The sequence below is a fragment of the Cyphomyrmex costatus genome, unplaced genomic scaffold, assembly GCF_001594065.2.
Source record: "Cyphomyrmex costatus isolate MS0001 unplaced genomic scaffold, Ccosl1.0 scaffold5, whole genome shotgun sequence".
Taxonomy (NCBI): Eukaryota; Metazoa; Arthropoda; class Insecta; order Hymenoptera; family Formicidae; genus Cyphomyrmex; species Cyphomyrmex costatus.
The window spans coordinates 906,137-932,590 of record NW_017279267.1 but is presented as its reverse complement, the minus strand read 5'-3'; the positions used below and the strand labels follow the sequence as shown (position 1 = coordinate 932,590).

General features: G+C 38.2%; 1 protein-coding gene across 1 annotated transcript in view; it reads right to left on the bottom strand.

Moving 5' to 3' along the window:
- Positions 1 to 22,088, bottom strand: part of LOC108778262 (dual specificity tyrosine-phosphorylation-regulated kinase 2) — a 44,098-nt gene extending 22,010 nt beyond the window's left edge. Inside the window, exons 1-2 of the mRNA XM_018545393.1 lie at positions 21,796 to 22,088; positions 20,877 to 21,576 (exon numbers count right to left, since the gene is read on the bottom strand). Of these exons, the coding sequence (XP_018400895.1) occupies positions 20,877 to 21,576; positions 21,796 to 22,088 (993 nt within the window). The remainder of the gene's footprint in view (positions 1 to 20,876; positions 21,577 to 21,795) is intronic.
- Between the last annotated feature and the right edge of the window lie 4,366 nt (positions 22,089 to 26,454).

The window sequence follows — 26,454 nt, the reverse complement described above, 5'->3', positions numbered from 1 at the left end:
AAGGCGATGGTTGAAAATGGATTTTATTAAAGTATTTGAGTTATAAATCTTGTATCAGTTAAAAGTCTCCATAAATCTGGGTGCACTGAACATTTTTTTATAATATTTTGAATTAACTTTTTTTTTAAGGTAGAAAGGCGAGTCGCATATTACTATGTATAATTTTCTTGAAAGTGTTTTTTCTGATTATTTAAAAACGTTTTTTTGAAGAGAATTCAGTGATACCAGAACGTATAATACCATTGCAGTGCTATGAACGCGCTCGTGAGTATGTGAATGTAAGATTTTATTACAATCGCGAAAAAAGACCTTAAAAATGTAAAACAAATCCTGATATTTCGTTAAAATTATTCATTGCGGGGTAAAAACTGCAATTATTAGACACAGAATTCATCGAGGAATTCTAAAACTTTCTCAGAAATCAGAACCACCTGGTAACTCTAAAAACGGACAAATCAATAGATTCTGATTACATCAATCAGAACTGGTTATCTCAATCATTTGAATTATAACAGATTTAACCAAAAAATTCTGTCTGATTTGTCCATTTTCAGAATTGCAATTAATGCAACCTTCTTTTCCCAGTCGTATAAAACTTTCGTTAAATTATTCCGCTCGTTTTTGTTCACGCTCAACAAAAATCAAAATACGAATGGAAGCGCGTGTACGTCAAAATTTAATGGAAAGAAATAATTTATACGTCGCTGAAGCTCGTATGCAGTGCGTTAATAATGCGTGTCCGTTGCGGCATGGATTATTGTAGCTGGCCAAAATTTCGTCCGTGCGCGAATACTCATCTGCATTAATCGCCACCGCATGAAAGAGTAACTGTAAAAACGGGCGTAAAACACGAGAACCACGTGCGGCGCATTTACGTGACCGTAAGCCACGTGCGGCCGCTTTATGCCGCGCGGAAGTGCTGTAACAGAACCGCTCGTGCGGCTATAACGTTTCAAGTGGGTGCAGCAGCGGCTCAATTAAGCACGCGAGACAATGAGATGACTTGTTCATTCAGCGATATCGAAAGAGAAGGACGGAGAGAGAAAAAGAATGGATATCGATATGCCCGTTGACCCGTCGATCTTGACTGGCGATCAGAAATAAGCTTTCTCGTTTTGCTATGTCCATATAGTGGAAATTAAATAAAGTGTTATATTCCCGAAGATAATATACGCACACACATACGACACGTACTGTAGCAAAATAATACGTTATCTAATTCCACCATAACTGTATTGACATTAAAGTCCAGTTTTTGTACCTGAAAAAGACAAAGGAGGGACAGGACTTAGCTTCAAAATTATTAGTTCTGACAGGCGCGTATCTCGTTCTAATGAGGAAAACGGGGTCCATAAATTACTAGCAGGCTGTACAACGAGACAACGGCGGCGCCCGGTAATTTTACGTTCACGCTTTCGCGTATTTTCCCATTAACGACGCAGATAAATATCGAGGTTGCTTCCGCACACTTCGCCACCAGCACGGAACGTGTTTGATAAATGGGCATGGATATATTATCTTGAGTTCCTATTACTTTAACGGATCTTAAAAAATATACAGAGAAACACTAATCGTCTAATTTTGAAAAACAAATAAACCTATGCAAATATAAATTTCGACACAAATACAACACAAATTAGTAAACACTTATAATCTATTTATCTCTCGAATAAATTCAAAAGGTCGTTTAATATAATATTTATAATCAAAGTAAAACATATACCTACATGTGCCCTAATATCGGTTCATCAATTTTTCAAATATTGTAACTGGTTAATTACAACCTTTAATAATTAAACGCTTTATTATGAAAACAACCACACTGGCATACCTAACTAATTCAATTATTTATAATTTTAAAAACACATTGTAGAAATCTTTTTACAATCGAAGATTGTTGCTACTCAACAAAGTATTTAAAGCCCGGTTTAGTCAATGTAAGATTAACTTTAATCTCGGTTCAATTTACTCTTTATCTTTTGTTAATTCTAAGAATTAGAAAAAGATAAAAATAGTAAATTAAAACGAGATTAAAATTACCAACAAAGTACATTCGTGAAACCGGGAACAAGATTTATTTATTAATTTAATCAATACTGCATGAATATTGGATACATATACGATGGTCAAGAATATTTTTATGATAGAAGATGCCGGATTCGCAAGAAGTTCCCGTTCAGAAAAACGAAGGAGAGAAACGACATCACGCGCCGGTGTAACACCGATGTGCGGTCGTTGTCTTCCTCGTTATTTTTGACTGAGCGGGGTTCATTGACCCGCGCACCTTCGCCAGATCCGGTAACAAACGAAATGTATCGTAGAGATAGTACCGGCCGGACAGCCGGCCGCCGCGAAAATCAGCCAGGGAAGAGGAATGTGCTTATTATTTTTAATGCGGCACCGTTGCGCTACTGCGTGTTAACAACAGGCCGGATACATCTACGATAACATCGATAAATAAACGTTATATTTTTATTACGATAACTGTTTGTTAACGAGACGTGAAACAATTGAGACCACAAAGATGAGAGGATTGTTGTGGAAAAAACGCAAATTTCGCGGCGAACTTAAATGCTTTTAATTGACGAAATTTATGCAACAATGAGGTAATCGAGTGTAAATTGGTTTACATATTTTCAGTATTAATAATTAATTTAATCCTTTTAAGGTTATAAAATTAGCGTGACAACAAAGAATATGTAATTAAAAGAGTAAAATTATTTATTAACACTGAAAATACGCGAAAATACTGATTGCACTCGGTGTGTATACCAGTCAACTGCAGCGTCGGACTAGTTTTCGCAGTGGAAAACGCTATAAATCACTCTTACAACATGAGGAATAAACAAGATAATATTGATTACACTGTTTGACATCCATTTATATCAAAGTAAAAATTCAACTTAAATCTTGATTTAACGTACTTTTTATTTTTTTTTACAGTTTTAAGAATTAAAAAAAGATAAAACGTAAGATTAAATCGACATTAATTTACATTGGTAAAAATATGGACAGTGTGAAATAATTACATAAAATCAATTTTCGAATTATTAAGACGCATGTAAAATCGATACATTCGCCTCCACTTGTCAAAATTACAACGTAATAGAAAATCGAATCGACAAACACGATAAATTTTTACAGCTGCGTCTCCGCGATAAAATAAACTACCTCGGAAATGGTCCTCAATCACCGAACTGAGACGTCGGTGAAAAATCGTGTTGATTTCGAAGATCCGTTATTTTATTATTTTTTTTTTTTTATTAGCTCGTTTGGCAAACTCGTCGCCGCAAACGTTTTACTTCGACCGTAAAAAAAAAATTCAGTATTGGCCACTTCACAGAGCGGTGAAATTTATTATTCAAGACGGTAGCGAAAATCGAATTAGTCTCGTACTCAAGGCTGCACCACACACGGCCGGTAAATTTCCGATAAACTAGACGAGCGTCGATTAAAGACACGCTATCGGCATCGACGCACTACTTCGCCTATTAATAGTAAACGTAGAGAAAATGAGTGAGAGAGAGAGAGAGAGGGAGAGGACGAGAGAGACCTATCCGTTCCCTATTTTTACGACCGAGCTCCAACTGCGCCTCTGAGGTACTCTCAAAATGCGTTTGACCGTGCCTCCTCATCAGTTACATTTAAACCGAGCACATTTACCACGCCTACTCTTTTGAATCCTTAAAACGCTAAGTGAGCTCGCACCAGACGAGAGTTTTATGTTTTAGTTTATATCAGTGGTAGTTCATATCAGAATGCGAACCGCCGGTGTTACTTTGCGACTTAAAAGCGGCAAAAAAGTGCTCTTGCCTGCAATCTTTTGCATAATTCTCAAGATGTTACTAGTGATTGCATTCGCTGTAGATGGAAGGTAGAAAAGTAAAACAGTTTCTTCCAAATTTAGTATACATTTCATGCTGAGATCTTAATTATATTATAAATTCTCTGCAGTAACCACACAAGTTTATAAACTGAAGTGTTATTAGTTTAGCTGTAGGATTAATTAAATATAACTAATTTTTCATACATTTTTAATTTCATTTTATTTTTGTAAATTTTATCAAATATATTCTTGTGATTTTTAGCCGTTACAAAAAATGCATTGAGAAAAACACGGAAATGGCCTCTTTATATCAATCGTTCACATAAATTTGATTGTACGAATCAATCACTATCCGTTCTTCGAAGAGGATGAAATAACATACGTGGTACTTCTTCTCTGATCAATTCTTTTGAAGCACCACTTCTGTGAGGAGTTTATCCCAGGGTCCCATCCCCTGTTTATTATTTTCCACAAGGGTCGCGCAAAGTATCAATAGAGTGGCTGAAATTGCTATTAAAAAAACGTGTGAGCCTACTTAGTTTTCCTGCAGGAAAACCTGCCAAGAAACGATCAGTCCATCCTTATTTATATTAAGAAAGGAGAGATTGTCGTAGAGACAAATCCAGGAATAGATCCACATGGAGGGAGGGATACGCGAGTTTATATTTGGAGCGTGAAGTAAAGACGTACAATTTCGTGGATGGAGTGTGTTAGAGAGTCGTAAGATGGTCTCTATCGTGAAGATTTCTTACAAGAAGAAACTTTGGAGGATCTTTAAGACTTTTTGTTATCTTTATTGCTAAAACGAATGAAGACTTTAATCCAATCTCACAAATTTAACCAAATCGCCAAACACAATTGTAATTAATTTTCAGTTTACGATTTCTTCGCTTTTTCTTATTATCTGCGATGCATATTAGGTCTGTTTTTTATTTCCTCTTTGAACTGGTGCATATAGTGTAATAAGTTAAACGAATTTGTATCTTGTTTCACTTTAACTTATCGCACTCGCATGTACATCAGTTCAGACAGTGCAGAAATAAATAGAGACCTAATGACAAATTAAAATTTAAATGTACACATATATGACGTTTAATTCAAGATAATATCTAATTCTTTCTCGTTAACATATCGTTTCGCTGTCTCATTACAAGACGAAAAGTGGATCAAGCCCACAAGTTTGCACGGTCTACTTTAAACGGCGTCGTACATGTATCCCATAATTTATCAGATCTGCTTTACGCACAACTTCGTGTTTAAAGTGGATCTTACAAATTACGAATTTCGTCTACTCTCGCGCTCCGAAATACTTAATCGTTCCATCGCATTGAAACAACATGCACACGCACGAGAGAACACGTCGTCGCGACACGTGTTCAGGATGCCGGAAAAAAAAAAAAACGCAGCATCGGGAAGAGATGCAAGAAGATGCATCGGCCCGCTCGAGACGTTGTTGAACAAAGTTGTGTCTCGGCGAGTCTCGTCGCCGAGGCAAATCTCTTCCGAGAAAGTCTTCCTTTAGAGCTTGGGCAACCTTCGTGCGGGGTACCGTGGAACATAAATATCATGGACGTCAGTTTCAGACAATAACGAAGGATGTACCAAGCTATTTTTAGCCGCTATTCGAAGACGATACGCCTTCGTTAGATAAATTGTACCGATCGCCAGGCGCATTATCGTGACCTAATTAGTGTTCTGATTTATCGGAAATGGCACCCAATAACACCGTTAGCGTCTTGAAAGTTTCATCATCGTCATCCGAAGCATTCCTGTTATTATTAGAATTATTATAGTGAAAATATGAAGGTACAAGGAATTATTGAGTGCACGGTTGATTGCATTCCTACGAGGCATTTAATTAAACACAGCTTTTCTTCAGTCATTTCCACTTCTTTTAATTCTACACTATGTAATTGAATAGTACACGTACACTACCGCTCAAAAGTACAATATTTGCCCATTCTGATTCTTCTGTCCTTTTTGTACATCTAAACTCCATGCTAATTCTACTACATTCTTTTTATATATATAATATTATAGAATGCAAATTTTGAATCATCGAACATTATTATTAAGTCTAATATCTAGAATTATATAGGAAAAAAGATTGAAATTCACTCTTCTTCATTTAATTAATTTTCAACTACAGCTATGAAAACTACACTAAGTTTCTAATAAAGCATCCTTGAAATACAGAATAGGAAAATAAACTTCCGCCTTACGATGATTTATAGAAGATTTTAATGTTTTTTAACCTATAATTTACAACCTCATAATATCAATCGTACAAATTGTAGAGTTGTCCAAAATTGTATAATACACCAATGCCCAGTAATACCCAATTTTTATACTCAATTAATGCCAAGAAATCTCTATTAATGCCCCAGTAATTTTCATTAATCCTCTAATAATACCCATTAATACCCAATAATGCATAATCTCATTATAATATAAATTCTATTAAAGTAATGCCCCCAGTAATGCTCCAAATCTGTATACCGTAACGCCCTTAGCGGTTTACCTCTTGCGGTTAAAAGCTAAGGAAGGAAGCGAACTCAAAATACTTTTGAGCGGTAATGTACATCATTTTATTGTATTTAATCTGATTGTTCGTAACTCAAACGAGAACCACAATTAGAGACATGACGTAAATTTGCATACGTTCACAATTATCTGTTTACGTTCGTAATATTTCCTATTAATATACCGCGCAAACGCGATTGCAAATTGGTTAAGAGAACTTCCGTTTGTCGTGCTTCATAGCTGTAGGGGACACGATGCACATACATTTATCAGGCAATTAAAATTCTCCGTATAAAAGCAGTCGTATCTTGTTGAAATATCTATAACATAAAATCTGTAAGAGTATCTCTTTAAGCCGTAATATCGCATTCCACAGTGAAGTTTATCGCGAGGAATATCTGTTCCAGGTCTCATAGATGCGTCGTGACATTCGAGGATTAACGTCTTAGAAAGTAATCTCTATCAACGTGCGCGAACTTGTGATGGCTATTTCGATATGAAATCAACTGGTGCATGACGAAACTTCGCTTTTAAGTGAGAACTTCCATTGAGAAAATTTTCATTCATTAATCTTCGTTCATTTAACATGCGTACGTATACGTGTGCATGTATGTCAGTCAGAAAAGTTCCGAAGTGTTCGAACAGTCCTGGGATTTATAAGTTAATTGCTGGAATTCCGCGTTTGCGATGCATCGAGAAGTATTAATCGGAAACGTTTCACTTAACGAGATTAGCGCTGATATTTCTCTATCTCCTGTTCCAGTCCACGTTGGACGAGAATTGCAACGGATAGTTCTCGGATTGTTTACCACGCCGTGCAAAGTTCCAAAGTTATTACCTTCGCCGATACAATCCCGATTCATCTTCATTCGCACGTTCCCACGAATAACGCGAACTCCGAAGAGTTTCCCGGGGCACGTGAGAAATCGAGATTGAATCGTTGCGCTTGGGAAATTAATTGATTTCGATCTATTAAACCGCGACGAAGGCTCGTCGATACGATCGCGTGCCTACGTACATGCTAATGCCGTTATATTACGACATCCGCGCGAGTAAATGAGGGTGGGTATCGAATTCGCGCGCGAGCCCTCCGACCCCCGAAAGCGGGTTAAACCTAATGCCCTACGAATTAATTACTACCGGGTAGAGATGGAAAACCGATAGGTTCCCGGCGCTCCTAACGATGCTTTCGATAACGCCGTACCTTAAATTCATTCGCGTGTGACGATTTGACCGAGGCGGACGTGTTCTTACTTCGGTCCAAGTGTGTTGCATCAGCTTTAATTTTTGAAAGTTTCTAATGAAACTAACCGAGTTTGTCCCGCCCGCACATTTATATTTTCTAACTTCGCAAATTGCATTTTCGTTTACAATTACAACTTTGTAACTTTCCGCCGGCAACATTAATTTTAACTTTTCCATCAGCAATAGGGATCTTCGAGAAATAGAGTAAATTTGGGATTGTTATGGATTATGTAGGGCAATTTTTAAGTAAATATAAAAGATTTGAAGGGATGAAACGTTCTTGGCTTACATATTAGAAAGAAAAAGTCCTGTGAACATATGTTCTAAAGTGCTTTTTTTATCCCCACAAATGTCATTGGTGGATCCAAAAATATTTCATTGATATTGGAAAATTATTCTTATTGTTAGTATTACATAAGCACACTAAATTTGATTAAAATCTCTCTAAGTTTTCTCAATTTTTTAAATTTCTTCATACTTTTTTTTCATCTTTGACATCCTAAATTGTATTTTGAAAACATTAAAATATTTTTAGGACGTATGTTCATAGGATTTTTTCTTCATAAAAAAATAATACCCCTTTAAATTTGTTATACTTACACTTAGGAATCACCCTGCGTAAAAATCTGAAAAAATTCTGGTATACTTATCAAAGACTTAACAACGAGTTTTATCATTATTGAAACCGGATTGTATTTATATATTTTTTACAAGTTTAAATTTATCTACCAAAATTCTCACAACCAAGATATTGATGGTGCTCTCTCTCTTTAAAGACTTCAGTTGACGGCACTCCAATTCTGAAACTTTTAACGACAGTTCGATATTGTTATACTGTCGCTGCGTAACTTTTTCATCATATATAATACCTGCACAATGATAGTATAACGATATCGACACTGTCATTAAGAGTTACAGAATCAGGTCTCTGCAGAGGATGAAGTATTGTATAAGCTGTATCGAACCTTCATGAGAATCAGGTGCCATTAGACAAAGAACCCATTCGACACCAACTAAAAGTAATATGATATCTATTGTCACTCACTCAATAATGTAACTGTGTTATGTGATACCATGAGTTATATTACATATATATATATATATATAATTAGTTAAATGTGAAATTATATAACAAAGATGTTATGTTACTTTTAGTTGGTATCGAAGAGAAGTAAGAAAAAGAACAGAACGCGAGTCTCTGATAAATAGTTCGATAACCGGTCTCTCTGACGGATTAATCATCTCCTCGATTTGTTCGTGTCATATATTTTTCATTCACGTCAATTACGCTGCGCATAATTTACTTAATAAGTACCATTTCGCAAATTGACATTCGCGTTATATTCACGAGAAAAGACAGTGAAGAAAAAAAGAGAAAAAAGGAACAGGTAATTCATCTCCGGAGCGTAAATAACGCCGAAGTCCAGCGCGGAAGTCTGTTTCGCGCTAGCGTGATTTTCATTGGCAAACAATTCGTCCGGCTTCGTGTTAAACTTCGCCATTTGTTCAATGTGAATAGATAAATGGGGCACACGGTCTTCGGCGTTTCCTCGCGCGATCGATCTGACTCGTCCGCGCCCACGCAATCCACGGAGCAGAGTAGTGTACGGTAGTTCTCCTTCTCTCTCTATCCTCCTGTGGGATCTCGCCTTGTGATATAGTATCTGTCAATCCTCGGACGCACAATGTATTCACGCACCGCGCGATACCAATCCGCCTAACGACGAGTAATGGATATTCGCGGCTGCGCTTGAATTCATCGCGATTGCTTATCGAAAATCGCGTCGCGGTTATTAATCGGCCGCGACTCGCTCTTCTCCTTGCTTGCAAAAGCATCACGATGGATCTCATCCCGTTAGTCTTTCAACGATAGTTATGCAAAAAGGGCGGAAATAAATTACCCCGCTCGAGCGCTCGTTCGATTTAATATCGAATAGGATAAGGTGGTACAATTTCGAAAATGCTACAATTCTGAATGAAATAAAATGTGAATCCAATTTTCAGGTTCAAGTTTGATAACTTTGATCTCATTGTATAGAGGATACTAAAAAATACCACTTAACTGGGGAAAACCAAACTTCTCGAATCTCGAAAATTGGATTTAAATCTTATTTCGTTTAAAATTGTACGTTCGAAATTGTACTACCTCATCTTAAGAAAAAATTTCAAAATTACATACGTTTGTTTGTTAAATAATTTTTATACACGAATGAAAAATATAAACTTCGTATCTAATATTTCTTGTAAATTCATACAATTTTTAATTCAAGCTAACTGTGAGCCGATTAGCTTGAAATATATAATCCTAAAACCGAAGCTGAAGTAGTAATATCACAAATTAACAAGCAATTTAATATTATTGCTGTAAATAAGCAATCTTAGAAAACTGTTAATGATTTGATATTAATAAGCATCTTAAAACGGAATTTTTAATAATATTTTTGAAATAATAATTTTATTTTATATTATTATTTTATTTAATAATTTTTCGAAAATATTTACACTGACAGAGAGAATAAATCACGCTACAAACCTGTTTCAAATAAAAGTTTTAATTGTAAAGACGAAAGAAAATTTTCGTGCTTCTTCGGGTAATCGCGGATTCGGTACTTGTTGCGATCAGAGGTAGATAAAGCATGATGTAGATAGATTAGAGACAGCGTGTTCAGCGTACCTATTCGATCGATATCTATGCTACATTTCTCGCGGTAGCTTCCAGATGTGTCGACACGAAGTGATTTTTGGCCGACGCCCAACGCGAGGTACAGGAATTGGGCTTCTAAATGAAAATCTTCGAAAATCGGGCACGTAAGGGCAGATCGACGATATTTGGCTGTCGCCGTGTCTCATACATGTTTCGGCGACTCGCGAAAATCGCTGACAAAATGATAAAGATCGCACGAGTTTTCAGCGACGACGGAAACGGCAAAATGGACGGGCGTCAAACATTTATTTCTGTCAAACCCGGGTAGTGAATAGTTTGGTCGAACGTTCCAGATCAGATTCGTGATTACACGGGCGTGTAAAGGCGGGGTACACGTCCTACGTACTCCCTATCGATCGACAAGACGCCAGGGGGAGCGCAACGGCGTCTTGCCGGAAGAGCTACCCGCTGCCGAGAGAACAAGAACGAACGAACCTCTTTCCCTCGGTCGCCGTTATCAAAGTCAGAACCCGAAAAAATAATATTATAACAACATTAGCCGATAACAGTTTAATTGGAAATTTTAAAATAAATTAAAACAATAGAGAGCTGTAGAAGTCAGGCGTGGTAAGAAGAATGCACAGATTAAATTTTATATAATAATAAATCATATTTACTCAATAAGTCGATTATTGAAAATCATACAATGCTTTCCCCCCTCCTCCCAAAAATATTATGGTTTCAACATTTGAACAATTTTTAACGATAAAAGAACCGAACACATCATGAAAAATAAAATTAAAAAATGATGTATGTTGCAAAATGACGCATAATTTTTCAGTATAAACGAATAATATAAAATATAAGAACTCCCGGCAAGAAACTTCAAATAAATTTAAATAACAGGAGGTTCTATAAGCGTAATTTTGTTAATTTTTTTCAATGGCATATTAAGAAAAATTTCTAGTTAAAAATGAATGAACTAGAAGATTCCAATTATATATCAATGAGAATTCTGGCTATTTCAATTAGAATTATAATAGTTTCACACAAAACCAGAAAATTTTAATTTTTTTTATTTCCAACTAGAATTCTAATTAATGCAACCAAATTCTCCCGCGCAGTATTAATAAAACAAATACACTCTTAAAGCTCTTATTTTAATAAAACGTTATTTTTTTCATTAAACCTTCGTTGACTATGTAAAATTTTGCACCGTCAGCAATCTGGGTCTTTGAATTTTAGAGAGAAAGCATGCAGATTTTTATATTGTTCTGAATTATATGGAAATCTGAAAAAAATTCTTGCACACTTGTGAAAGTTTCAATAAGTTTTTACTATCAATAAATTTTTATTATTTATAAGTCGATATTTTTTTACAAATTTCAACTGTGCTTCAAAATCCAACTTGAATAAATAAATATTTCCAATTAAAAAAAAAATGATACTTTTTTTTAAATTTAAATATCATTTTTCAAATTTAATAAATATTTATTTATTATAAGCAAATGATCCCATTGCGGTACTATCTGAATAAATATTTATTAAAATTTCGTAATTTTTTTTCAATATGTCAGTTTACATTTTGTCTAGTATGGACAATACGCCAGCTCTGTGAAGCTGGCACCCCTAAATGCGAATTTTGATAAAATCTTTATTGCATTCGTTTGTCCACTGTTTGTCCACGTTCGTCCACCCTCCAAAAAAAATTTATACACAAAAAAAATTGTAGCATCCCCAAGTGATTATTTTTCGTAATTATGTACGGGAATCGTTTGTCCACAACGCGTACGTGATTGTCCACCCGTTATTTTCGTTTGTCCACCCTCCAAAAAAAAGTTATACAAAAAAAAAATGGTAGCACCCCCATGTGATTATTTTTCATAATTATTCACTCCTTCCGGGTGGACAAACGAAAATAACGTGTGGACAATCATAAACCAACAAAAAGAGTTTTCCAACATAGGAACGCATCAAAAAGGTTTAACTATAGAAAACCGCCGATTCGAATTTTCTCCCGCATAACTGAGTGGACGAGCACGTTGCTACTCTCCTCTTAGTCTTTCTTCCATCCGCTTTATTTCACGAAGAATCTTGTTTAATTAATGGTGAACAATTATCGATAAAACCGCGTGCAAAATTAGACCGCGGTGGCAATGAAGATAACGAAGGAAAATAACAAAAGGCGGATTGCTCCAATTATGATTACCTTCGGGATCTGGATACTAAGAGAATCCGCCAGCGTTTTTTGTATGATTTTGTAAGTTGCTCGTTCCGTGGGATATTAATGCCAAAAGAGTAGCATGGGATTGCGCGGTATTCGGTAGATATAAATTTCAACGTCGCTGAATTCTTTTACAAGTTCCGGAATACATTTCTGCACCGTGGTGGGTGATGTGTGTGCGGCAAGTTTTGTCTCCTCTCCCGATTAGTTTGAATCGCGTCTTCGTAAACAGAATTGCTTTCGGCGGAAGTTATTTTAACGCTCGGCAAAAGCTACGTAAATGTGTTTTTACCGTTTAATATATACCCAGGAAGGCAAAATTCGCTAACAAATATATTTAGAATCCTGTGTAATCTGATTTTAATTGCCAATTTTATTCTCTAATTGACGTAATAAAACACGTCGATAAACAATTAACCTGTTTAATCAAACCTTTTTTTTTTATTTTTATCAAAAAACAAGCAATCGTATTCGGAGGAAAAAGAGGATAAAATATATGAAATAATTCAGCTCTCTTCAATTTCGAATTTATTTCGCGACGACTCGTTTCGCCGGTATATGCAAATTCAATCTCACGACAGGCATAACACTTAATTTACATCCAAAACTGCACCGATCGATGATAAATATATTCCCTGGTAAATATCACTGATATGGAATTCCACACCTATCAAATTTCGAGCGTGCTTTCCATTCCGTGCCGATCATACCGCGAACATCATACATTACAGTATCGCCGCGGATGGTTAAATACGAACTGGAAATTACAGTTATCGTGTTAACACATTCAACGAGGAACCCAAATTCGTATTTAATGCGAGGCACTCCCGCATGTGTGTGCAAAAGTCACGATTTCACAATTTATTCATGTAATGTGGATAAAATGATAATTAAACAAACAAACAAAAATAAAATGATAATTAAATGAAAAAATGTATGATATATACACAAATAATGCGATATTATTTCATTTCCTGCTTCATTTGCACAATGTGATTCAAATTTCTAAAAATTCCGTATAAAAACATGTTATTATATAATCATTACATATTATTTTATTTAAATTTTATTTTATAAATATAATTAAAAATTTCTTTTATAAAAAGATTTAAAGACTATTTGACTTTTTCATTTTAATAAATTTTACCATATCTTCTTTTTTTTACAATTTTTTTATTACAGTTTACTTTATAATAATTATTTTACTTTCAAGTCTTTTTCAGTCTCATTGAACATAAAATAGTAAATAATAGTTAGAGACTGATCATGTATTCTGATCCAATTGATATTTGTTAAACGGAAGCGATGCATCATACATCTCGATTACGAATTAATTCAAACCAATGATGAGTTAAAGACGAGAGACAGAGAGAGAGAGAAAGCTCTAGAATTTCCGGGAATTTTCTCAAAAGCAATGCATGAATAAGCACCAATAAGTGAAATTAAACCTGCATAAAATAGAAATACCAAAATAAAGATATAACAATAAAATATAAAAATATTACAGAAAAAGATGAAGAATGAAACAAAAAATGACAGAGGAAGAAGAAACAGAAAAAGAAATTCACGAAAGGATATTAAGTACATTCACTGCAATTGAAGTAATAGGAAATACACGACAATGCAAAAAGTAATTCACAGCATGATATTCATTTATTCTCATCAAAGGAATTCGCAGCTTCGCGTATACGTGTGCATACGTATGTACATAATGTGCACACGTGCAGATTTATAAGCGCGTGTAATTAATAGATGTATCCTGACATCCCGCAAACTTGTGTTCGCTTTAAACACAGCGCAATACGTGATATTAAAACTCGTATACTTTTATTTACAAATATACCGTTAGTTGATTCATATACCTTCTCATGTCTACTCGATTAATAATATTTTATAATATACATAAATAATTTCTTTTTTCTCACTCCGGTTTGTAATTTAAAAGACAGTGATATTAACGTATTATTAACGCGTAATATATGTATACTAACACTTTTATTCACGTGAATGATGATTAATGTTCGAGCGCATCCGTAAATTGTGATATTACTTCGTTACAAATTCAAGATATAATTAATTGATAAGCTTAATTTGACATAAATTATTGCCGCTTGTAATTATAATGTAAATTAATACACGTCTACTGCATTAGTTAGGATGCTGCACGCGAAATGATATTTTATAAAAAGAGTAGGACAATTTATGACATTTTATCGTCAAATTGCGACCCACTTTGCTGTACGTAATAGAAAAGAACCGATATATGGGCGACAGCAGTGTAATGTACGCTATAAAATCAGTTATATCGCGTACGTGACCCCGAAACAATATCTTACAATTAGACAGTAACGGCGTGTAATCATATTTCTGAAATAAATTTATTTAAAAAAAATACGTACACGTATTAGCTCAACATTATTAATTTAACTTTGACCGTCAAGTGATGAAATACTTCTCGCATTTAGGTGATGTACTCACATAAAACGCTCTTATTTCCAATCTTATTATTAATATCTATCTTCTTACAGCAAGATCGATTACGCGGATAATGATGAAACGATATACAATAAACTCAGCGAGCCTTCTCACAAAATTAAATATTAGGAGAGTCAAATTGGAAAAGCTTGCATGACGATCGAAGACAGGTCTTGAATATTCATAAATTGGACGCGCGCGTCCTTGGTGATTACTCCTAGAAATTCCACTACGAATAGCAATTGGCCGCTGCATCTACGGTAACATTGCACTCGAATCGCGTAAAATATCGTGCTTTCAGGGCGCGTTGAAGTTGAAGTCTCGGCGAAGCTCGAGGCGAATTCGAAATGTTGTTAATCGTGCAAGCGTGAAACTCAGGAAAGAAACCTGGCACTGCCTCGGTTCGGATTCGATTCCGATTCATTGCGTTCGCACGACTCATTGCACTGCATTCAATTCAAACTCTCTTTCTCTCTCTTTCTCTCCTCTCGGAGATTTCTTAGTAATACTTCCTCTCTCGTAATTTTTTCTGTACATAGGTACGTTGATACATGCGTTAATGCGTCATTAGATAACAGTTATTGTTTAATCACGAAATCAAAAGTCGCCCAGCGGAAGAAGTCCTGCATCAACAAAATTCGAAATTGTATCGAAGTTTTCTCTAATATTTTATGTAGATTCCATGATAATCAATCATTACAGCTGGCTCTATTTTGTCCGGCATCAAAATTTACAGCATTACTACTGTCGATTTCACGTGTAAAAATTAAAAAAAATTCAGGGAAGTTGTACACCCGATTGGATCATTCATGTCCTGCGCATTTTTTTCTTTTACTAATAAGAAAATTTTGCGAAATGTCTTTCTCTATTCATTCTCATCAATAAAATTAAAAAGAAATTATTATTATATTGACGTGGGTGAATACAGATAATTTTATAGTAATTTTGTATAAAACAAATCTTATATATAGTATCTTAAATAATTTTCAATATAAGAAAACCGTTTGACACATAATTTTTTACTTGAATGAAAAATGATGAAAAAATTAACCTGGGACACAAACGACTCATCGCGCAGGCGTGTGTAGTAAATAAAGGAATGAAAGATCATCGTGTATAACAAGGGTTAAACTTGTCATCTCAATTTCCCAGTGATAGTTGGATCAAAACAGAGAAGATCGGAAACGCTGTGTCATCATCGCTTTCGCAGCGATATGGAAAGAATCGCGTTACCCCACTGATCGAGCTCAGACTCCGATCGTTGGAAGGCCATCGGAACTTGCCGTCCATCGGTTACGACCGTTTAGAGGAGGCAAGCAAATCTAATTTTTGTTCATTTCAAACACTCGGTCTCTCAGCTTTACAGTGCGAGCGTCGGTGCAGGTCGACGTCAAAGTAAACCACCGTGCGGCCTCGCAAGGTTATGACCCGACAGGCAGAGGCCTTACTCAGAAAGTTTGCGGACTTGCGTGCGAATGCTACAGTTGGTGGAGATAATGCGATTCCCACTTGAACGCGCGCGTTCTTGCACGTTCATTGCCGGGACGAGGAAGTAGGGGCAAGGACTTGGAATACCCACGTACCTCTGAATACCAGGTATTATCCAAGATTTCGAGAATTGAATACGGGAATGATATTCAAAATAATCAGATAAACGTGAATACACGAACAAGCTACGAAGTACCGTATGAAATGTCATATCATTTAATTATCCACAATTTTCAGACTTTGATAATTAATTGTCTCTGTACTAGCTCTGTATCAAGGTTGGTTAAAAATAAATATATATTAGTTAAATATAATTGTATATACAATGTATATAAACATAAAAAAAAATGTATAATTAATATAAATTATATTTAAACACACCAAATGACATTTCGTGCACCATCCTGTACATATTGACAAATTTGTCTATTTTGTAACAAGAAGTAAGTCTTAAGTTAAAAATAACGATATATTTTAACGATTTTCATCGAATGTTTTTTGATTCAATGCACACGCGTTAATTCAAAGCCGTTTTACATATCTAACGACGTCAAATATTCATAGTCCTAGCAGAGAATGTATTTAAGTTGTTAATTCATATGCAATGTAAATTACAACGACGGCAGGAAGAACGCGATGTATCTTGAGAACCATACGTTCTACCAATTACCGTTAAAAGCGTAATGGAAGCAGAGGTACCATTGGTAATGGACCAACATTTTCAACGCGAATATACACCGGAATCCCCCGTAGACTCGCGAGCCACCGCTTGGGAATCGCAGAATTGCACCGAAGAATTTCTGTCACCGCCCACGTATGATATATCCCCGTTTCCATCGTTGTGGTGAAACAATATAGTGTTTAGTGCATCTGAGACGAGTAGCTGTACAGTAGAAATTTTCCAATTTTCCCCTTTGGGACTATCGCCTTCCTTCGCGGATCGTTTCGATAAACCGAATATCGTGCGATAGAAGAGACTACTTAGTTATTTAACATGACGTTATTGTTCATTTCTATTAATGCAGAGTAACATTAATTATTTCGGTTTAACTTACTCGTTATCTTTTTCTAATTCTTAGAACTAAAAAAATATGAAACGTAAGTTTAATTACATTAATCTATATTGATAAAAAAGTGCAGTGGACAGAGTATGACAAAGTTCAAATTTTGTATAAATAGTAACCAGAAATAATTAATATTATATAGGATAAGAAAAAACTGAAATCGATTGTTAGACGTCAAAACTTTTTGCAACATTATTAATGTTTGAGTTATAGATATATCTGTAAACATATACATACATATATAATTATTTTGATAGTCTAATAAAATTATTTTCTCTATTTACTTATTGTTAGTTAAATTTTTAGTTCAACAAAATCGTATGGATCTTCCGGCTTAATACACATTTTTATATTGTTCCGAACTGTATAAAAATGTGAAAAAATTCTCATACAAAAAGTTTTAACAACGAATTTCTACTATCATAGAAGTTGCATTACATTTTATTTATTTCGTATAAATTTAAATTTATCTACCAAAATTTATACAATCAAAAAATTGATTCTGCCTTTAACCTTACACTGAAAAATACTAAATTTTAATGAATATTTGTTTGAATAGTTCTAAGTAAATATATTTACTAAATGTAAATATATTTATTTAGTATAATCATTAATTTATATATCATTTTTTTTAAGTAAATATTTATTTACTTTAAGTAAATGTTACTTAGTACCTATTATTCAAAGAAACATGTTAAGACTTAAAGATTTTTTTCAATGTGATCAGAATTCGCTTCGAAATTTCTTTAATTAGTATTTGGTGTAGTGTTTTAAATTAATGTGTTTTTTACTTAAAGTTAACGTAATGGAATGATTTTGTTTAGTTCAAAATTTAATAAATTATAATAACAATAAGACCCAATAATCAAAAACAATAGAAATTTAAAAGTCTATTAGATTCGTAGCCTTTTTAATTTCTATTATTTTTGATTATCGAATCTCATTATTAATAATTTTAAGATACGCAGGCTAAATAATGCGTTTCCCCCCCAAAATTTCTTATTTTAATTTTATTAGAATTAACTTTACTTAAATGTTATTTACACTGATGACCCGATAAGGATAGAAATGTTTGTAACTTTTGTAATTTAAAGAGCATTATATTAAAGAGCATCTTACACCTTTAGACTCGTAACCTTTTTAATTTCTTGTAGATATAATTTTGATTCGCATTAAATTTAAGATATTCCAAATAAATTTCATCGTGTTATTATATACGATTCAGACTAACTCGAATTTAACGAATCTCATCTTACAATTAGTAAACATATTTTCATCTTGATAATGTCGGGTTAACACAGTTTATTTACGTCCGTTTCGTGACTGTACCTGCGCAATGGCCATGCAGATAATATTCGCGCGCGTTCTCTCTCCGTTTGTCGATTAGCCATGAACTCGGTTGATTTTTTTTTTTCAAAACGCGACGTGTCGTATTATTCGCGAGGGGAAAAGGCAGCCTCAGACAGCCTTCCGTACGATTTCACCGATATCGGATCCTCGTTCGGGAACAGTAGGGGCTAAAGGTCGCGGCTGCTGTGTACATGGAAAATGTTTCGTGGGCGAGGCGGAATATCGATTAGCATTAATTGAAAACCCCCAGTGTCACGAAAATAAAGGCGATCGTGGAGGGCGTAAAAAAGGGCGTTAGAAAATATCCTGTACGTGATATTTTTGATGGGATAAGAACGTATAAAGGAACATGGTGCAGCAGGTAAAAGGATGAAGTACATATATAAAACGATATGAATTTTTAGTTCGCATTTCCTGGAACGTCACTCGTGTCATGACTTCAGTGCATCGTATCGTCGGTACAGCGACATATTTGTTGTCCCAACGTGGAGTAGTAAGGCTTCCGCATGCAAATAAAGGAATGTCAATAAAGGATCGCGTTACGAGAAATAATAAGTGGTCTCTCAAGATGCTTTCCAGAGTGACTCGAGCTCTTGTTTCGCAAATATTATCGCAAATATCAAAGAATGTGTCGAGTGCCTCAAGCTGTAAATTTGCTTTCAAACATTGTGCCTTCCTTCGTCGCACGAAAGAAACTCGCGTTTCGAACTGTGTAGTTACAAAAGTAAAGATTGTCACGCATCAATTTAACAGTTCTCGGTGACACGTTTTATTTATTTCCTTTAAAGACTTCGGATGCGGAAACAAATCTAAATTCAATTCTGTTAAATTCAGAACAGATTTTCTCTAGTTCCGAAAAGGAAATTCCAAGAAACATCTTGTAAATTCCTTAAACGCATATTGATGCATGCGATTTATAGTGATCGCAATTCTATTGTTTGTCCAACGATCTGATTGTAACTCTAATTTTCGCGAACCCGCGCTTCGCATTTTGCAGCAGCGGAATATCATCGCTGCTTAATCCCGAAATATCGGTTTCTGGGACATGGCGATAAATTATAAGCCTTTCGATTACACGATACGTATACGCTTATTTATCTTTATAGGCTATAAATCTATTTGTAAAATTGTTTTCATAAAATATCTATAGAAAGTTTCCAAGCGTATAATATTTATTAAAAAGGAGCAAACACGTTTAATGCACGGGTAAAATAATTAATCACTACTACGGAGATAAAAATGGTTTTGGTTATACTTGGTTTTTTGCATAACTCTTTTTTTTTCATACAAATCAATCTCTCTTGTCATTCTGCGTAAAAAAATAGTAAAATAAAGGTGAAAAGTGAATGTTTTCGAGATATCTCACATCAAAATACAACAAAACACATGAAAATACATACGAAGGATATAAAATATTCACTTCGATACGTAAAATATTTAAAAAATATTCATTTTTCGATAATTTTATCTCAATTCTCTTGTTTATGAAATGAGAAGTGATTTGTGGAAATAAATTTTATAGATTTATGCAAAAATATAATTCACTGTATAATATCAAAATATATTCTATACTTCCTAATAAAGTTATTTTTTATCTGTGCATTTTTTTATCTTAAACATTTTTTAACTCTTTTATCCCGCTTACTCTGAAATTTTGATGTATTTAATCCTAATCTCTCTCGGTATTCACTCCGAAAATTCTTTAACTGCGGTATTCGCCGGATCAGTGTACTAAAAAAAGTTTTAGCTTTTAGTCTTTGCTTAAAATTAATATAATTGAACCACACTCCTTTCATTTTAAAGAACAAAATCCAGTAAAATCATGAAAAATAAAGAAAAAAAATTCGTTAAAGATTACGAAAAATATTTGTTACAATTGTTCACAACACACAGTTGCGAAGAAAACGTTCACTCGATCCGCCGATACCGATTATTCTTAATTGAATACCTAATAGTTGAAAAGATATATATTTATCGAGCAAAATATCACAATCGCGCGATTTCTATTTTAATAGGATTATTCGTGCATTTATTCACCTTGATGCCGCTGCGGCCCTGCTGCTTGAGCAACACATTCTCCGGCTTCATGTCGCAGTGTATAATCTTATTCTTGTAGAGCGCGTCGAGGCAGAGCAGCAGCGAGTGCGAGAACTTGCGCACAAGCTGCAGGCTGAAGCCCTTGAAGTTGTTCTTCTTGATGAGCTCGTACAGGTTGATACTGAGCAGCTCGAAGGTGATGCACATGTGGCAGCGAAAGGTGAACGAGTCGAACATGTGGATGATGTTCATGGTGTTGTCCTTGTCCTGCTCGCGCAGCTTGCGCAGTATACGTATCTCCTCGTGCGCCTGACGGTGGAAGCGCTTCTCGTTCCGCACCATCTTGAGCGCCACGTGCTCGTGCGTCTTGTGATCGTAGGCCTTGACCACTTGACCGAACGAGCCCTTGCCGATGACACGGAGAACCTCGTACCGATAAGCCACGTGGTCGTGCGGCACGTGAATGTACGAGCCCTGTTCGTTGTCATACTCGTTGTTGTTCGGCCGGCCGATGATGCCCGGCCGTTTCTTCGCGTTCGCGCCGATGAAGTAGATCTGCTGGTAGTTGAAGATCTCGTGGTGCTCGTACGGCGTCAGCTTGTTCATGTAAAGCTTCATCACCATCTCCGGCGTGATGGTCGCCGTCTTCGGTTTGACGCTGACGATGCTGTTGTTGCCGACACCACCGCCGCCGCCGCCACTTCCACCGCCACCAACGCCACCGCTGTCATTTCCACCACCGCCGCCGCCGCCGCCGCCGCCGCCACCTCCTCCTCCTCCTCCTCCCCCTCCTCCGCCTCCCCCGCGAACAGCTCCGCTGTTGGAATTGCCATCGGAACGGCCGTTTCTCACCACTGGACTGCTCGACTGGCTGTTGGGTTGGGAATGCGAATTGTGACTAAAACTGTAATTCACCGGCCAGTTACTCAGGCCGTAGCTCTCGCCTTTCCACGGTAGTTTCTGGTAACCCTGCACGTAAGGCACCGACTCGTCGCCGCCACCTCCGCCTCCACCGCCGCCACCGCCGCCTCCACTAGTCTGCTTCAGGCCGGTCAGCCCGGTACCCTTGATGATCGGCGGCAGGTGGTTGCTGCTCTCGCTGCTCGAGATGTACGGCTGCGTCGAGATCGCGCCCGCCTGCACGAACGGATTCGCTTTGGAGAGGGGCATCTCGATCCTGCTTGCCGCCGCCGACAGGGCCAAGCTAGTCATTGGTGCCCATTTGTTTCGTTTGTCAGTCCTATCTGTCCTCGTCGAGGCCCGCTATCGAGAACGCGCGAGCGTATCGTCCAGCGGACGAATCCACGTGGCGCGCGATCAGCGTTCCTCCGTGTGTCCTGACATGCGCGTGATCCTCGCGCTTTCGCCAGACGCGAAGAACAGTCCTGATGTTACGACGGGTGACATGCTTCTCCGTTGAGACGACGACGATTACTTCGAGGCGAGGATCCAGGATGATGAACTGCGCGTTACGGACGAATTGAAATTTGGACTAACGAAGCGCAGCTGGAGAGCGTCTCCTCCAGTTGAACAAATCGAGACGTATCCACAGAAGGGAAAGCGAGAGAGAGAGAGAGCGAAGGAGAGAGAGAGAGAGAGAGAGAGCCTTTTTGGGGACCGCGAATCAATTCCACTGACTCTTCGTCCTCTCGAACGAGAGGTGAGAAACGACGGACGAGGTCCTCGCGTGTAAATGCAGCGGACTAGAAGGGGTTGTGCACCACTCGCGCGCGATCGGCGACGAGTCAGAAATCTCCGCAAGCTGCTGCTGCTGCTTCCTTCTTGTTGATCGATGACACGAGCTCGCAGATTTCGCGGGCACTCGCGGAGGAGCTACGGAACCGCACTGTCACACCCGTGGGGTGAGAGCCTCCGGCGGGACTCTCGGCCGTCGAGTATCGTCGCAAAACGCGGCAGAAGGCGATCGCGACGTCGCTCGCACGCTCGCCTCGAACGTCTTCTAATTTTACGATCTGTCGCGCGCGACGAGGGCGAGCGCATGATCGCCGCGCGTGGAAGCGGGGCTTACCGAAAAGTCAACTCTGGTCGCTGGCTCGCGCGGAAGGTTATTGGCACCGGGCCGCCGCGAGTTTGACGACTCCGCCGTCGAGGCCGCGGTCGCTGTCGCCGCGTTGCCGCCGCCACCACCGCCGCTGTTGCTGCCGTTGTTCCATTCTTTCACCCGTCGGCGGACGAAAATACTCCCCCCGGCGGGCCCCTTCACCCGGTCCCGATTCTCCGCCGATTCTCGCCGCCGATCGATTCCCGCCTCCCGATGGCCATACAAAGAACCGCCCCTCTCCTTCTTGCGCTCGCTCTCGCGCTCTCTCTCTCTCTCTCTCTCTCTCTCGTTCGACGAAACACGTATCCGCGCGATATCGCGTATCCTTCAGAGGATAACCCCGCTGCCTCGACTACCCACGTAAACACAGTTGCTCGCACTCGCGACGCGAAAAAGCCGCCGATTGTTTCTAGAATACGATCCTTTCTCCTTCTTGTTTCTGGTCTCTTTTTCTTCCTCTTTCCTTTATCGTAACCGATATTCGGATATTGTGGTGACCGGGTGGATCGCTCTTTCTCGTATCGATTCTCGTACGTTTTCTGAGATTCTTCTCTTCCCGTCGGAGAAACGCGCGCGCTTTTCGTTACCGGTCACGACGAGTCACGCGGGCCACCGTCGGCGACGACATAACACCACGCGCGTCGTCGGTCGATCAGAGATGTCGCGACCGGGGGACGTGTCGTATAAAAATCGAACCGGGCTTCTCGACGGTTGTTGCGTGGTATGGTACGTCGTCGTCGATCCGTCGGCATCAATTAATCCGACGTCGTTGGATTAGTGACTACTAATGGGACGATGCGAGTCACATACACACACATACACGCACACACACACACACTCTCTCTCGCTCTCGGGCGAAGCGCGGACAAAGGGAGCGCCGCCGATCGAATTCGTCGCTTCTGGCGTACTGAGCCACTGACTGGCCGTCTCGTCTCGTCGCTGCCGCTTCCTCTCCCTCTCTCCCTCCGTCTACGCTCGAGCCCTTTTCCCGTCCGTCGCGCTCTCTCACGCCGCCACCGCGACAACTGGCGACAAACGTCTCTCTGCTCCTCTCTTTTCCTCTAACCCCTTTTCGAGACCGCGACGATGACCGCCGTTGTCGCACCACCACCGACAATCAGCCGCGGGGTTGATATCCGGCACAGAAAGAACACGCACGCACCCACTCACACTCGCGGCCGAAACTCGCGGCGATCCCCCCCCCCCTCCCCGTGTTAATGCCCCGACGTCGGAGCGTGCCGGGGGGGTGAGGTAACGGGGAGAAATCGCACGTCGCGTGGACGGATCTTTACGGTGACGCGCCGCGGCACCGCGACGCGTACGTCGCCGTCGCTGCTTCCGCCGACTCCTCCATCACGCGCTCCAACTCCTCCGGTACGCACGACGACGACGACGCGGGTGCATGTAGCATATAAGCGACGGGCAGGCAGCGACGATGTCGGGACGCGGACTGTCCGCACCGCACACACCGCGCACGCACAGGTGTTCGCGAGCGGGGAGGAGGGGGGGACGTCCCCCTTCCCAGCCAAGGCTCTCTCTCTCTCTCTCTCTCTTTATCTCTGTCACTCCGACTTTTCGACGGACCCTACCTGCCTGCGACGCGCTCTCGGCGCCGCGCCAATGCTAGTCTCTCCCGCGGATTCTGTTCTCTATTTTCACTCGGCCGCTCGAATCCGTCCTGCTGCGCGCGTGCCGGTTGGAAAAACGTCTCTCTCTCTCTCTCTCTCTCTTTCTTTGTCCCTGTTTCGCGCGTGGTACACGCTACAACCGCGCTCTGCACCGCTCGACAACACGCCGCGGAGCGTGTCGCTTCACATAGACGGCCCTCTACGACAGAGCGGTCGTCACGACTCGTATGATACTCCGAGAGCGTACTGTCGGTTTATACCGAGCGGACTTCTTCCGTGGGCGAATTCCCGACGGGGGGACGACGATGACGACTTTACGGCGACACCGTCGACCGGCTCGCCGCGACGTCACGGTAGCATCTCGTCGACGGCGAGGCGAATCCCTGCGTGCGCACTCTCGTGCTCCATGACGGCGTTCCGTTGACTTTTATTCGCCGGAGACGACACGGGCGAATTTGCCCGCTGTCGCCGAGGTCAGGAAGCGCCGTCCGTCCGCGAGGGAGCGACACTTGCCGGGGCGAGACTTTCGTCTGCTGTCTGCATTCTGCTCTGCGTCACAGCAACACTGAGATAAAATTCACTTAATACATATATATTTGTTTAATGGTATTGTATATACTTCATATTTATTAGTAAATTAATATTTACTCAATAAAAACAAATCAAATTAATAATGGCTCTTGTATCGAATGAATATACATGCGTTAACATTTAATAAATGTTTCATCATCCTGTATATGAAAATGAATCAAAATGGATCGAAATTTTAATGCGTTTGAAACCATTCGTATTTTAGTAACATTCACGATCTATTTTTATTTATTTCTTTTATTTAATTGGATTGGAAAACTGCATTTCCTATATGTATATCAAAATTGTTTGAATTAAATCTCGTATCGTATTTACGATACACTTAAAGAAATGGATCCTTTTTAGATTGAAAAGTATGAAATGTGCTTCATGCAATTCCTAGAAATGAATAAAAATGCAATGGAATTGAAAAGGATTCATTTCAACGTTTGCGAATGCATAGGTATTTCTGAAAATCTGAATCCATTTCAAGCCATTTCAATCTATTCTCGTTTCCTGAGATAGTAATATTTAAACAAATATTTATTGAAATTTAATACATTTTCTCAATGTATAAAAATATTTATTTTTGAATTAAAAAACTTTATAGATATATAGAGTGTGTATTAAGCTTCAATAAAACTTCATCAGATAATATATATAACTTTTTTACATAAATTTATAATTGTATAAAGTAGTTAATAATTAATCACTTATTTTGTGAATGCTAAAAATTAAAAAGCATTGCTATTTAGTGCTTTTAAAACTCGAAACAAGTAATGTTCAGTATTAAATTTCTGAAAGAAAAGTATTCATGTTACGTACGTAATGTATTTCTTTGTGTACATCGTTATATACATTACTAATAAAAGAGAATTGTTTGCGAACTTGCATCACGGTATTTTCTTTATCAGAGTTCTTACGATTTGAATGTTTACATTTAAACTCTGCCTTGTGTCCGTTTCTACCACTGCAGATTAACTTTAATCTCGGTTTAATTTGCTCTTTCTATCTTCTTTTAGTTCTAAGAATTAGAAAAAGTAAAAAATAAATTAAACGGGGATTCATCCACTATTTCGGTAGAAATAGACATTAAATCCATCGATTTCGCGAACTTGGTCCAATTGCATATTATACTAATATCTATGGATTAACTTTAATTTCGATTTAATTTACTTACTTTTTTCTTCTTCTGGGTCTAGAAATTAGAAAAAGATAAAGAATAAATTAAACCGAGATTAGAGTTAGTCTACATTGGAATGAGTTTCAGATAATTAAAAATTATTATCATGAGAGATTTAGAATGTCCTATCGAAAA